Source organism: Lithobates pipiens, unplaced genomic scaffold (genome assembly GCF_037356315.1).
Source record: "Lithobates pipiens isolate NorthernLeopardFrog02 unplaced genomic scaffold, aLitPip1_a1.2 Scaffold_19, whole genome shotgun sequence".
Lineage (NCBI taxonomy): Eukaryota > Metazoa > Chordata > Amphibia > Anura > Ranidae > Lithobates > Lithobates pipiens.
Genome location: NW_027507764.1, coordinates 137,506,315 through 137,521,499, shown reverse-complemented (window position 1 = coordinate 137,521,499; position 15,185 = coordinate 137,506,315). Strand labels below are relative to the sequence as shown.

At 40.6% G+C, this 15,185-nt stretch overlaps 1 protein-coding gene across 2 annotated transcripts in view; it reads left to right on the top strand.

The window, feature by feature from the left end:
• Nucleotides 1–15,185, top strand: part of OSBPL3 (oxysterol binding protein like 3) — a gene marked incomplete in the record, with an annotated part of 261,328 nt that overhangs the window by 191,070 nt on the left and 55,073 nt on the right. The window contains 3 exon segments of one of the 2 annotated variants that reach the window (XM_077491305.1): nt 2,939–3,092; nt 9,486–9,610; nt 10,147–10,248. In XM_077491305.1, the coding sequence (XP_077347431.1) occupies nt 2,939–3,092; nt 9,486–9,610; nt 10,147–10,248 (381 nt within the window). 2 annotated transcript variants of the gene reach the window in all.

Sequence of the window (15,185 nt, the reverse complement as noted above, 5' to 3'; positions counted from 1 at the left end):
TGTACACACGACCGGACTTTCTGGCAGAAAAGGTCCGACGGTCTTCCCAACGGGCTTTCGACTGAGTTGCGACCTACTTCTGAACGAACGGACTTGCCCACACACAAATGGACTAAAGTCAGTTAGAAAGTCTGTTCGTTTTGAACGTGATGGCGTACGATCGGACTAGAAAAGGAAGTTCAATAGCCAGTAGCCAATAGCTGCCCTTGCGTCTTATTTGATCCATCGGACCAGCATACAGACGAATGGTTTTCCCGATAGGAATTGAGTCCGTCGGACAGATTTGAAACATGTTCTATTTCTAGGTCCGTCTGAATTTTTTTAAGAAAAACGATTGGACTATCCCACACACGATCAGACTATCCGACAGAATGATTCCGTTGAACCTATTCTGCCGGAAAGTCCCGTCGTGTGTACGCGGCATTAGAAATTATTTAGGCTTGGTAAAATTCACTTTAAGAAGGCCTGTTTCAATATGTTAAAACGACCTTGTTTGTCTTCAAACCACACACTATTCGTAGGGCTATGATTTCACAGTAAAGCTGAAAATGTTCAGCATCACTGCCTTAAGTTAAGTCCGTCATAGATGGTTTGAAATTCAGCAGGAACCGGACAAATCTCGATCCATCCATGGGTAGGCTGGATGTACTAAAGTTGATCTATCGATCGACTTTGATACAACCATCCTGTCCGTTTTTTCCGTATGATCACTGCCGTGATCATTGTATTCTGATGCTGGGGAAACCTCTCGCTGCCAGAATACAATAGTGCAGCAAGAGAGATTCCCACATCAATACTGACTGTGTTGATGGGGGAATGGAATCATTTTCTTTCCTTCAATCCTGGGCAGAAGGAAAGAAAGTTTCTGATTGTGTAGCCAGTCTTAGGGCTTGTTCACACTTGACTACATTTCTAAAGCTCAACAAACGCTCCTATAACGTTTGTATGGCATTAATATCGGCGTCAGACAGAAGTCAATGAGCTTTAGAATGGGCATTAGGCAGGCATTTTACAAGCATTAATGAGGAGTTAAGAATGCTCCCCAAACACCCTATGAGCTGTTTTGAAGCATTTGACAAATGTTAAAACTGCCCCACAAATACCTATTCCATTACAGTAAATAAACAAATCTTAACGCTGCCAGAGCATTTGCGAGGCATTACCATAGACTTGAATGGGAGGCGTTGAAAGACTTCAAATTCCTGACTCGACATGAGGCTTCAAATTTGAAGCGACGCAATGCTAGTGCTTAGTGTGGACATTGTGTCTATTGTATCTTGTGCATAGGTGTTTGAGAGGTCTTTTTAACGCCTCTCAAATGCCTGCTCTTAATGCCGGTGTGAACTTTGAGCCTTAGGAAATAGCAGTTTTATTAAAAAATGTTATCCTAGTAATGTTCTGACCAAAATAATGACAAATTGTTAATTGTTTATTTATTGACAACAAATACTTCAGTTAGAGACATTGGGGCTGATTTACTAAAGGCAAATCGCTTTGCACTACAAGTGCACTCACTGTAGATCTGAAGGGAAGCTATGAAATGAGGGGAAGCTCTGCTGATTTTTTTTTTTTTTTTTATCCAATCATATGCAAGCTAAAATGCTGTTTTTTATTTCCCTTGCATGCCCCCCTCAGATCTACAGCAACTTTGCTTCCAAGTGTACTTGTAGTGCAAAGTGGATTTGCCTTTAATAAATAACCCCCATTGTTTGGAAGTGCATAGGGATACGTCTTCTGTATACTGCAGATGATAAAGATTAGCTTTGTATGAAGTTATTATGGTTCCCACCAGTTTTAAAGTGTTATAATATACATAAGAAATGCAGTTCACTTCTTCCTGATCCCCTATGTATTTATACTCTTTCAGGAATGGCCCTGCACAGCCCAATCCTGATTCAGCTAGGACTGAGCCATCTATGGTTCCTGACAATTTAAATAATTTGTTATTGTACTCATGTGTTAAAGTAGAACTATAGGCAAAACTTTTTTTTTTCATTTTGTATAGAGCAAGGGAGTGTTAAAACCCCTGTCAGATTTTTTTTTTTCTCCATCTGTGTCCCATTGGGGACATTTCCCTTTGCTTCCTGTTCCATAGCCAAAAAGAAAGTGAGGGGAAATCCCCGCAAGTTAAGGAATTTCTTGGGGATCCCAGGTCACCAGAACTAGTGTCCCCATTGGATAATTTCCCCACTATTACTTTTCTGGGGTCAACCAAAAATTTGGAAATTTCTTTTACTTTCAATACTAATGGTAAACACGACAAAAGGAGAGGGTGAATCTCCTTAAAGTGAGCCCAATCAGCAATAAAAACTGACAGGTGTTGTCCCTCTCCACGATATCCAAAGCCAAAAAGGTTGCCTTTAGTTATACTTTAATATAGGATCTGTTTATAAGAGTTCTACGCTGTTCACCACATTGAATTTTAGGGCTCTTTCACACCATACATGCGTGAAGAAAGGAAAACCATGCAGATTTCACTTGCAGAGACATGAGTTTATATCAGTTTTACATCAATTTTAATACACGTTTCAGTGAGTTTTTATACACGTTGACACCCGTTTTCATGCACGTCAGTTATGTGTCCTGTTCACACCGCAGTGTTGAAGCCTTATCTGTTGCAGAAAAATTAAGGTCTCTGCACACGGTGTGAACAAGGCCTTAGCTATAGAAATACAAATTAAATGATTAATGCTGCAGTGGATTCAAGGATAAACCAATGTCTCACCACTTGTTCTGTTCTTGTTCACTTAATCTTTTACCAAAGGTTAAAACAAGCAGTATCTCCATACATGCAACTCAAGTGCGTAAAACATTCCCACTGGTACCGCTTGCAAGTCATATTCATATATGTTTGTTGTGCTTATTCTAGAAAGTCGATGAAAAAAAATCTATGTTTTGAGTATCTATGAGCGTTTAATAACTAGCCTTTTTTTTCCAGGTACCTTCAACTATTTCTGCAAATGTAAGATTACATGCTTCCAACCCTAATTTATCTACAATAGATTATACGGAGGAAAAGCAATACTCAAATGGCTCTGACAATTCCAATTTCTCCAAGATGCAGGATGACATGTGTCATATTGCACACAAAGGTGAGAAGCACACAAATCCTAAATGAGAGCACTTATTGACATAAGACTTGGGCCAACTGCTAAGATGAATGAAAGAGTGTTCCTTAAACTGCAAAGATTTTCTCTGCTAAAAGGTGTTGGGAAGTCCAGGGGCCCAGTTCATGATGTGCACTAGTATTCATAGGCATTGTACATCGTCAAATGTTTTGTTGTTTTAACTAGGTATTTGTATAGTTCTATTCCCTGTGTCGGTTTGCCTTGTAATGATGGGTTTACGTGGCTGCAGTTTGCAATGTCATTACTGATAAATTCCTTTGTCCATGTATTCATTCACCTATCTTATCCTATATTCACTGAAAGGACAGGCGGCTTCCTTTTTTCGTGTTACACAGCGTCCAATCTATGCCTTGCTGATGTGAGTGCTAATTTGATGTGAACACATTTTGTCCAGCATGGTGACCTCTCTGTTAATTGTTCTTTCTGTTTGTGTCAGTGTCTAATCTAATTACTATACAACTCTCACCTGCACTATTGCTAGATTGGGAGACTCAGGGATTGTGGGATATGTAGTTTCCTCACACATGTTATTTCTTAGCCCCCGTACACACGGTCGGACATTCCGACAACAAAATCCGTCAGATTTTTTTTCTGACGGATCTTGTCCGAAACTGGTGTTGCATACACCCGGTCACCCGGTCAGACAAAGTTGTCGGAAAATCCGATCATTCGGAACGTGATGATGTTCATTCGTTACGACGGGACTACGTTGCGACTAGTAGCCAATAGCTTTGGTCTCGTAATTTGATCTGAGCATGCGTGGCTCTTTGTCCAATCGAAATTCTCTGCAATGGATCAGAAAAAGTCTGATCAGATTTTGTTGTGGGAAAATTTGAGGTCCTGCTCTCAAAGTCCGATAGAGCCCACACACTATCGGATTGTCCGACAATATAATCCGAACGGACCTTTTCCATCTGAATTTCCGACCGTGTGCACAGGGCATTAGACTGCAGACTGAGTTCCTGCACTGACCTGTGCAGTGCAATTCTGTATACCTCATGTTTGAGCACAAACCAAGACTTCTGATATCAGAATGTGAAGATTTACTGTACTATAGGCTGCAGGTAAAGGGCAGCAAGTGACCCCATGAAACTACAGGATCTTGTGCAGGTGAAAAACACAAATAGTAAGGTTTATAGTGCCTTAAAGTATGCTACTAAATACAATACTAGAAGGTATGCAGTATATTGCAAATACCACCACGCTACTGTAACTAAATTGTAAAATATTAATCATTTCTACACTGTGATGGGATTGCTGCTAAACACTGATATGTGTGCCAACATCAAAACAAAATACAATACAGAAAAAGCGTAGCGCTACGCCCTATTTGCATAAAGTGATATGTGAGTAGTGGTGGAAACTTCCTGTACAAATAAAGTGTTAATAATGAAATCCTCAGGCTCTTAGCAAGGGAACAAAATGTATCAGATATAATTTAACAGATAAGTTAAAAAATGACAGCCTTTCAGATTGCTTTTCCTACCTAAGGCCGGGTTCACACCGCTGCGATGTGGGAACGCCGCGAATCCGCGGCGTTTTCCCGCATCGCATTACTCCCGCCGGCAGTTCACACTGCCCTATGCGGACGGCTGGGAGTGTCAATGATATGTTAATGACACCCCCAGATCCGTCCGCATATCGCAGTGCGATCTGCCGACTCGCACAGGAATCGGATCGCCTGGTGTGAACCCCATGCGATCCGATTCTGTTGCGGACCAAAAAAAGGGTCCCGTGCGAGTTTGCTGCGGGAGCGATGCAAATTCAGCCATACTATCTGTATGGCTGTACTCGCATCGCTACGGAGATCGGATGTGATTTGCGGTGCGAATCACATCCGGATCTCCCCCCGCAGCAGTGTGAACCCAGCCTAAAAGCAAAATAACCATCTTGCGTTATAGCAGGCACCTTCCACTATCAAATTTATCCTTTTCCTGGCCGCTGACCAGTCCACCCCAAAATTTCTTTCTTAATGTTGTTAGTTACATATGGATAGGCACACTCCCCAACTGCTTTGTTACGACGCTTGGCCCAGCTGGTGAACCCTGCATTTTCCTTAGACCTGGGAGTTCTCTGTAAAGTAGAGGGATGCAGCAGCAGTTCTTCATGCAAGATTTCTGTATGTAAGTTATAGCATCGGTGGATGTCATCTGTGCAGTGGTGGTAGAAGGGGGAGGGGGGTATTTTGTTTTCATTGAGAGGGAGACCACTTTGAGTAGTGACCACAACATCCGTCTTTAGTTAGCCTTGGAGTCAATACACATTAATGCGTCACTGCAGCCCCCTAGTAAAGGCACACCTGTGCATCTGTTTGTGGTGTGTTATGAAAAGCAGGTACACGTGTGCATTGTGCAGTACCTTTGTATAGAATGTAGATAACCCCCTTAGAAGCAATTTGTGGAATTTGTCCCCTTTGCAACAGAACACCACAGGCCACACTGCGACCAGGGAAACCAAGGCTACCCTTCTCCTCTATTGGTGCTGATACTCAGGATTGTGAGCATTGCACCCCCTGTGTGTTTTGCAGGCATAGTGGATCTGGCACCAATAGAACTAAGCTTCCTTATTTCAGGAGACTGTCTTCCTTCCATAAACTCATTTATGGACAGCAAACTGGCTCTAGCTCTAGCTCTAGCTCTTGGGCATCATCCAGTTGTTCACTAACTTCTTCAGGGACTACTACTTCATGGACTTTTGTGTCTAAGGATTCAGACTTCTTCCTTCCATAAACAAAATTATGGGGCAGCAAAAACTGTGGCTTTAAGGCAACATCTGTAATTTCAGACATAGAGCTAATGTTGTACAGATTCAACCACCAACCGGACAGGTTTATGTCCAGGGCCATGGATCCTTAGGCCTTTAAGGTAGATGCCCTAGTTGCTCAATGGAATCAGTTCAACCTGATTTATGCGTTCCTCCCTCCCCCACCTGAAGCTCCTGTCTCATCTGCTTTGGAAGATATAAATGAGAAATTCAGATGATTCTCATTGCATCAGATGGGCCCAGGAGGGCATGGTACTTTTGCATAGTCCGACTCCTAACACACTCTCCGGTTCTACCTTACTGTCTTTATCTTCTCACTCAAGGTCTCATGTTCCACCCTGCTTCACAGTCACTGGCTTTGAAGGCTTGGCTATTGAAGCCCAAATCCTGAGGAACAGGGTCATATGACCTCTGTGATTCCCACTTTGCTGAAGACTCAGAAGCTCTCTTGTAGGGTTTACCACCACACATGAAAAGCATACTTTGCTTGGTATGAAACAAAAGCATAATCCTGGAAAATACTCTGCGGCATGGGTTTTATCTTTCCTTTAGTTGGGACAGGAGAAGTCCTTATCCCTGAGGTGGATAAAGGGTCAGGTTTCTGCCTTAGTGGTGCTCATTTAAAGACTGCTAGCTTCCCACGCCTTGATTTGTGCCTGTGTACAAGGGGTGGCCCACTTTGTACCACCGGTATGCTCACTGTGAGGCCTCAATGTTTTGGTGATGGTCCATCATGGGCCACCGTTTAAACCTATTCTGGATTTCCCTCCTCCTCCTGTCATGCAAGCTTGCCTTTGTTGTGAATATCACTTTGATTTGGAGGGTATCTAAACTTTTTGCAGTTTTATCCTGTATGGAACCTTTTCTTGTACTTAACAAGATAGAAGTTGTTTTGGGACCACAAAACTCCCTCCTGCCTTAGGGGGTCATAAAGGGACCGGCTGCTTCCTGATCCACAATTGCTGGCTGGATTTTACAAATCCTTACTCAGGCGCACAACCTGAGAGGTAGGGATTCTTCCCTTCTTTTAAAATACCACTCCACCATTAGTGTTATTACTTAATTGGCTTTTCAACATCAGGCCTCAGTTTCCCAGGTCTGTAAAGGCAGCCACCTGGTCTTCTACTCTACTCTATACATTCGCTACAATGGGGAATGCTAAGGCCTCAGTGGACATTGGCCTTGGTCGGAGAGTCATACAGGCAGCACTGTGGGGGCCTTCTCTGTTATTCATCTTTTTCTATTAAGGGGATTGTTCCTGTTGTATCTGTTAGCCATTCTTTGCAATCGCCTGCACCTAATAAGATTGCTTTTGGATGTCCCAGTAGTCTAAGAATTAACTCCCCTGTGTCCTGTGATGTACAATTAAGAAAACATTTTTTTTCTTACCTGAAAAATCCCTTTCTTGGAGCACATCACAGGACATACGGGTTCCTCCCCTATGGTTTCATGCTGATATTGCTTGCTGACAAAATTTGAGGCTGGAAGTGGGAGGAGTTAAGCTTTTCTTTATGCCAGTGTCCATTCACCTGGAAGTGGAGCATAACCAATAGTCTAGGAATGATGTATCATGTCCTGTGATGTACTCCAAGAAATTGACTTTCTTGGTAAGTCAAAAATCGCTTTTTTTTGTTTGTGCTAAAATTCTGTCATAAAATCACTTCACACTGCAACAATGAGCTACTCTCACAAAAGAAATCACTTTTTATATATCAATTTCTTTTTGTAAGGTCTTCAAAAACTCACTCTCCTTGAAATTTAGTTAGGATTAATATTTTTTTTTTCTCAGCTGACATTTCGATACTCTGTATATACCAGAGATTGAGAACACGTAGATCCTTTCAGTGATTCATGTTCTGTCATCCAAATCTGCTCCCCGTGTACGGTGAGCTAATCATAAATGTATCGTTTTATTGTGTCATATCCTTGGTTGATCATTTAAAACTAGTTACCTTTTTTTTTTGTCTCTGCTTCAGTAATATTTTAGACATGGGTCACTTGAAGGGCATTGTTCAGGAATATTGAGCATTCATGCAGCCAAATGTGTGTGTGTGTGTGTGTGTGTGTGTGTGTGTATATACTATAAAGGAGAACTCTAGCCAAAATATACCTAAACAACAGAATTGCCTGCAGTAGTAGGGCAGGGAGTTGCATTTTATATGTCAGCGTCTCCACTGCTTATACATGTTGCCATTACAGTTTGCACAACAAAGCAAGAGCTTCTACTATTTAGCTGTAAAGTGTATTTTTTATTTTTTTCCCTTGGTTCAGACATGCTATGGTCAGCTGGGAAGTGAACACATCCAAGAGCTCAGATGCAGATCACTGTATGTGGGGAACAGTGTGGGGAAATATGAAAGGCAAAACCCGTTTTATTTTAGTTAGTGTAAAGAGTGAGCAGGGTAAGTTCTCATTGGGGAGATTGAGATATTTGTCCTAGTAACTGTTCGTAGTGTGACAGAAAGAAAGGGAAAATCATTTTTGAATTATCAGAACAAGAGTTGAAAGCAAGTTTTCCAAGCTAACAAATGTTTTTGGTGACCCTTGTCTAAGATGGGACTTCCCTCTCACTTTGGACAGATTATGGATGTGTTCACACTTGCGAATGCACCCTCCCTGCAATTAGATGCTAGAACCCTAGTGGGCAGTCTGCATCCATGGTCGATCACTCGCGTGCAAGTGGGTGCTGTGAGAGCCAGCAGCCTCCCATTGATTTTAATGGGGCTGCCTACTCAAGCTATTTGTGGAAACCTGCGCTGACATTCCAACAACAAAACTGGATTTTTGTTCAAAGGTTATTGGCTCCAACTTGTCTTGCATACACACGGTCACAAATGTTGGCCAACAATTACGAACATAGTGACATACAAGACTACGGCGATCAATAGTCATGTGATATCTAGTTTTACAAGACTGAGCTCCTTCCAGCTCGTACTTGATTCCGAGCATGTGTGTACTTTTGTGCTACAGACTTGTCGGAAGTCCAACAACAAAGTTTTGTTGGCGGAAAATGTGAAAACCTGCTAGCCAACATTTGTTGGCGGAAAGTTGGCCAACAAATGTTCGATGGAGCATACACACGGTCGAACTTTTAGCCAACAAACTCACATCCAACATTTCCCGCCAGAAAGTCAGATCGTGTGTGCACAGCATTAGGCAGGGTGCAGTCAAAGGTATAAATTCGCCCTATATCTCATGGCTCGTTGTGTATCCAAACAGGAAATTAGCAAAAATCTCCATAACAAGACAGACAGAAAAAAGTAACCCGATAGAGGTTTTAACCCTTTCCCTACGCTATCCAAAACTTAAATACAATGTTTGGTAATACTTACACATATCTGTTTTCACTGGGAGGATTATATACTTTGAAAAATTATAATGGGGTTATAATATGTGGTTATTTAAAATACAACTAGTTCGTAGAGGCGACTGACTCATCGGTTTTGTGCTGATTATGCATGAATTTTTAAATTAAATACTGTACCTAAAAATAGTCATATGACTATATTGTTTTTTTTTTTTTGTTAGATTTCGCAGTGCACATGACCTGCTTTTCAAGTAGCTGACATTTCCTTTTTTTTTATATTTCTTTAGCTTATTTTACATTAAAATCTGCTTATAGCACAGTCTTGGCCGAACGAGAAAAGCTAAAGCAGCTATTAGAACAAGACTCTTCGCCGACAGCTCAAATACTGGGCCTGAAGAATGCCTTATCAGTGGTAAGATTCTGTGTGATACAGCTATAAATCTGAAATAAAACATTTTAACAAATCTTACTCTTGTGTGTTAAAAAAAAAAAAATCTCCTAAAAAAAAAAAAAAAAGGAACTTGCTGTTTTGCCTATACCAGCCCATCAGATTCTCCTGTTCATACCCTTAGTGCAGGTTACAGAATAAAAAGGAGGATCTGACTGGTTGCTCTGAACTAAGGTGCCTGGCATTTACCAGTCATTAGAATCCGTGTTGTTGACTTCACTTGCTGGTTGTGTCCTGCTTTTCCTGTGTGTGTGTCCTGCTTATGCAAACAAGGCTTGTAAGGGACTATATACTATGTACACTCAATCAATATTTATCAATATAAAGCCATTTTAATTTTGTCCTTAATTGGTTCCTGATTGAAATAGGTGATTTAAAATGTCAAATGCTGAAAAAAAAAAAAGATGAAATCCTAAAATTTATATCCATATCTCCTAAAACCCCTCAATCTGTGTTTTGCTATTTTGTTATTGCTATATGTATTTTTTTATAAATTGCAGGCAGTAAAACAAAATGCTGATCTTACAGAACGCTTGCACAGAATTCATGCTGATTCTTTGCTTCATGGTACAACTGCTAGTGCAAACATCAGTCCAGTGAAGGTGGGTGAAGATATCCTGGCTTAGTGAAGTACCAGCCAAAATAAAATGGGCACAAAAGTGTACATAGATATGTGTCAGATGGGAAACGCTCTTGTTTTGCCGATGCTATAATTTCCTTTTTTTATTTAATTTATGAAGTGTGTTTTATATGTTTAAAAATTATGTCAAGTTTAAATAATTTTCTGCTAGAGAGTTAACCACTTCAGCCCTGGAATATTTTACCCCCTTCCTGACCAGAGCATTTTTTGCTATTCGGCACTGCGTCACTTTAACTGACAATTGCGTGGTCATGCGACGTTGCACCCAAACAAAATGAACGTCCTTTTTTTTCCCCCACAAATAGAGCTTTCTTTCTCAGTTCAGGCCAATATTTATTCTTCTACATATTTTTGGTAAAAAGAAGAAGTGTATGTTGATTGGTTTGCGCAAAAGTTATAGTGCCTACAAAATAGGGGATAGATTTATGGCATCATCATTATTATTATTATATATATATATTTTTTACTACTAATGGCGGTGATCTGCGATTTTTATCAGAACTGCGACATTGCAGCGGACAGATCGGACAATTTTGACACTATTTTGGAACCATTGACATTTATACAGCGATCAGAGCTAAAAATAGCCACTGATTACTGTGTAAATATCCCTGGCAGAGAAGGGTTTAACACTAGGGGGCAATTAAGGGGTTAAATGTGTTCCCTCAGCATGTTCTAACTGTAGGAGGGATGGGCTACCTAGGACATGACAGAGGCCACTGCTCCCGATGACAGTTTAACCATGTATAATGGCCCTAGAACAATTCCTTTAATTCTGGTGTGCGCAGCAATATGTAATGTAGTGCAATTGCTGTTTTCATAGGTAGGCACCCGACATATGTGTTTATGTATGTGGGGTGAGAAAGTAGTGGGCGATTTAAAAAGCTTTTATTTTTTTGACACTTTATTTAAAAAAATAAAAATAAAATAATTTTTTTTCGCTCAACAATTTTGCTATCAGATAAGGGTCCAATAGCCCCCTATGTGATTGCATATTTTATTGTGACAGGTCATCTATCAGACCCCTAATGTCCCCCATGTACTCTACTGTAGATAATGGGGCATGGCACTACCAAGACCAGTTGAGGGGGTGGCACTACTGTGACCTGTGGAAGTGATCAAATTACTTAAGGGAGAAAGCTGACTGTCCGGATAACAAGTACACACACAGTCTCGGCAGCTGCAGCCGCCAATAGTGTGTGTAAAAGGCGCCACTGCCACCGATGTAAGCCTTATGTGAAAGGGTTGATCTATATTCCATTGTACCACTGATTGGAACCTGATAACATGATTAACATGTTTGAGAACCAGCAGGTTTATCACCATGATGACAGGCAGTCATTGGGTTCACAAAGGTTTGTTTATAAACAAACCTACAAGGTCAGCACTAAATAAGCCTAAGGCCTCATGCACACTGGATGATTTTGGAAGTTTTTACAGCTGCTGTTTTTGCCTTCAGACATTTTTTTTCTACAGTCAATAAACTCTCCAGCATGTTAACCTATGTGTCCATACACACATAGGCTGTTATCAAATGTTTTTGGCTGGGGTGTTTTTTGGCTGTAAAAATATCCCCAAAACTAGTGGGTTTTGAGAGGAGTTTTTCAGCTGTAAAAATGCTCTAACATCCAAAAACTCAGATAAATGCTCAAAAACATTTTTTTAAACCACTGTTTTTTAAAGTTTTTGATCCCATTGATTTAAAAAAAAAAAACACATCTGGGAACCTTGGGCTACTACGTTCATTAAACTCTGTTACACCCCGGCATCAGTACAACCCCTATGTCATAACCCTAGGTGTCCTTCCCCCCTCATGCACACTGGATGTTTTTACAGCTGCTGTGTTTGGCTTCAGAATTTTTTTTCTGCAGTCAATAAACTCCCCGCCATGTTATTCTATGTGTCCAGGCACACATAGGCTGGTATCAGAACCCCCAGCACTAGTGGATTCTGAGAGGAGTTTTTCAGCTGTAAAAACGCCTAACTCTGAAAAAAGCTGAAAACAGCCTAAAAATAAAAAAAAGTGACTATTCTGTGTTTATCAGCGTTTTTTGAGCCATAAGCTTTTATTGAAGTATAGTTTTGCTAAAAAACATTACAGTCAAAAAACTGAGAAATGCTACTACAAAAACACTAAAAAACTCACTCTACAGCTAACGTTGCTGGCTTTTTTATAACGTCAGGTGTGCATAAAGCCTTATAAATAAATGGTCTCTGTGGCAATTGAAGCCAGCAGCATGCTGCTGTTGCATTGTAAAACAGTAAGCAAAAAATGCAATAGTTGAAAAAAAAGATAAAAAACAAAAAAAGATTAAAGAAAAAAAACATTTCTAATACATTTTTGTCTATTTGTCAGCTTCTAATAACAAATATAAAAAACAAGCCTTATACATCCTTAAATGATGAACACTTATTTAGGAAGTTTAGTTGAAAAGTTGCTAAAACGTTAACTGACACTGTTAAATTTGGTATGGGCGTCTACACTTGGGTTAAGGCTTTCTACACACATATTTCCTGTGTTTGTGGTAGGTAAGGTCAGCACTGAGTCGCTTACACCTAGGCTAAATGCAAGCTTGTCTATCAACTCCAATTCAATCAGAATGCTAACAGATGCATCATTTACTGACATACCAAAAAAATTAGAGCAGTAATACTCTATGCCAGCCTTTCTCAATCTTTTCAACACAGAGGAACCCTTGAAATAGTTCTCCAGTCTCAGGGGACCCCTGCTAAAAATGAGAAATCTACAACTCATGATATATTAGTGTGATGATCAGTGGGAAGAATGGTCCCTCCACTGCGGTCATTGGGAAGAATGGTCCTTACACTTGTGGTCATTGGGAAGAATTACCTCCTTACAGATAGCTAAAAAGATCAATGGTGTCGGTGGGAACTTATCTGAGAGGCAGAAATGGCCCAATGCTGAAGGAACCCCTAGCAACCTCTGGAGGAACCTTAGGGTTCCACTGAACCCTGGTTGAGAATCACTGCTCTATGCTTTGTGTGCTTCCCTAAATTAGATATACTGAGCTTAGCAGCAACTATGCATTGTGCATCACTGTGTATGTGTTCAGTTGTGTCTAGCATGCAATTTCTTTTATGTGCTGTTTCATACACATTCTGTTTGCTGAGCTTGCTAAATAGCTGTGTGCCCTTTACAACTTTACTATAAAATGTGTTTGTGTATTTGTAAAATGTGACTGTTCTATACAGTATGTGTGATTATAGTATAGTTGTACAAACTTAAGTGACCTATATGAATCGTGTATGCTGCAAACTAGTGGGAAATAGCCAGACATACAAATTTACTCTGAGTCTCAGTTGTTTTTAAAGGTAAGCCATCTTAAGAAAAATAAAGGCCATCACTGAAAAATTCTCTTGTTAAAAATGCTTTTTCCTTGGCTGTCATGCCAGCGCTTTGGCTTCAGTGTAGTTTAGTAGCTTGTTCAGACCAGCAAGCTGAACGCATGGGCGCCGGTGTGCACTGGGACAAACAATGCCATTGTCTTGTCCTGGCACATAGCACTTCTTACCTTTTTTTTTTTTTTTTTTTTTTTTTTTTTTTGTGTGGACCACATTGAAAATTATCAAAGCTTGATTTCATAAAGTTTTATTGGCCATAGTGCGACTGCCTGCCATAGTTCACAACACTAAATAGTACGCTTGTTTCAGCTTTCATATTTTAACCAATTGGGCCTATTTATAACAAAAAAATGGCTAATTAGATATAAGCTTTTACATTTCAATATATAAAAGATGAGTGCCAGAGCTTTACTACTGTTTGTGCAGAGAAGCCAGATGACAGTTATCTACTCTTTTATGAGAGTTGCCTTCTCAAATTATTATCATTATACAGGATTTATATAGTGCCAATAGTTTGCGCAGTGCTTTACAATGTAGAGGGGGGATGGTACACTTATAATACAGTTCAATACAGAAGGGACAAGAAGGCCCTGCTCATCGTGCTTACAATCTAAATGGAGGGGGAGATGGTACAAAAAGTAATAACTGTAGGTGGTGATCTAATGAAAGTGGCTCGGGTACAGTTCTTAGGTGGAGGTGTTGTTGGCTTCCCTGAATAAGTGAGTTTTCAGGGATCGCCTAAAGGGGGACAGGGTAGGGGCTGACCATACATACTGGGGCAGGGAGTTACAGGGGATGGGAGAGGCTCTGGAGAAGTTCTGGAGGTGAGCATGGGAGGAGGTAACAAGGGAACTAGATAGCAGAAGATCTTGGGAGGAGTTGAAAGGACAACTTGATATCTGCAGATGAGGTTGACGATGTAGCTGGGGGCGATGTTGTGGATGGCCTTGTATGTTGTGGTTAGTATTTTGAATTTTATACGTGGGTTAGGGGAAGCAAGTGAAGGAATTGGAAGAGAGGAGCAGCATTCACAGATCAGTTAAGGTGTATTAGTCTTGCAGCAGCAATCATAATAGACTGAAGGTTAGGTCAGTGAGGAGAGAGTTGCAGCATTCGAGTCGAGAGGGGGTGAATTCTGGAGATGTTGCAGAGATTTAGACGGCAAGATGTAGCCAGTAATTGGATGTGGGGGCTGAAGGAGAAGTCAGAGTCTAGGATTACACCCAGAACCCCAGCATGTGTGGAGGGATGAATGGTTGTACCATTGATCTTGATGGTAAAGTCATGTAAGCTCAGTTTTAGAAAGATTGGGTTTGAGGAAGTGGTGTGACATCCATACTGATATGTCCCTCAGTAAGTTTGTGATACTTGAGTAGATTGAGGGGGTAAGTTGAGGAGGAGTGGAGAGATAGATCTGGGTGTTGTTTTTTACTGAAAAATCCTGATTGGATCATGAAAATAATTTAGGACTATGCACCCCAACCTTTTGTCTATGCATATTTCTTAAAGTGGTTCTAAAGGCCGAAGGTTTTTTAC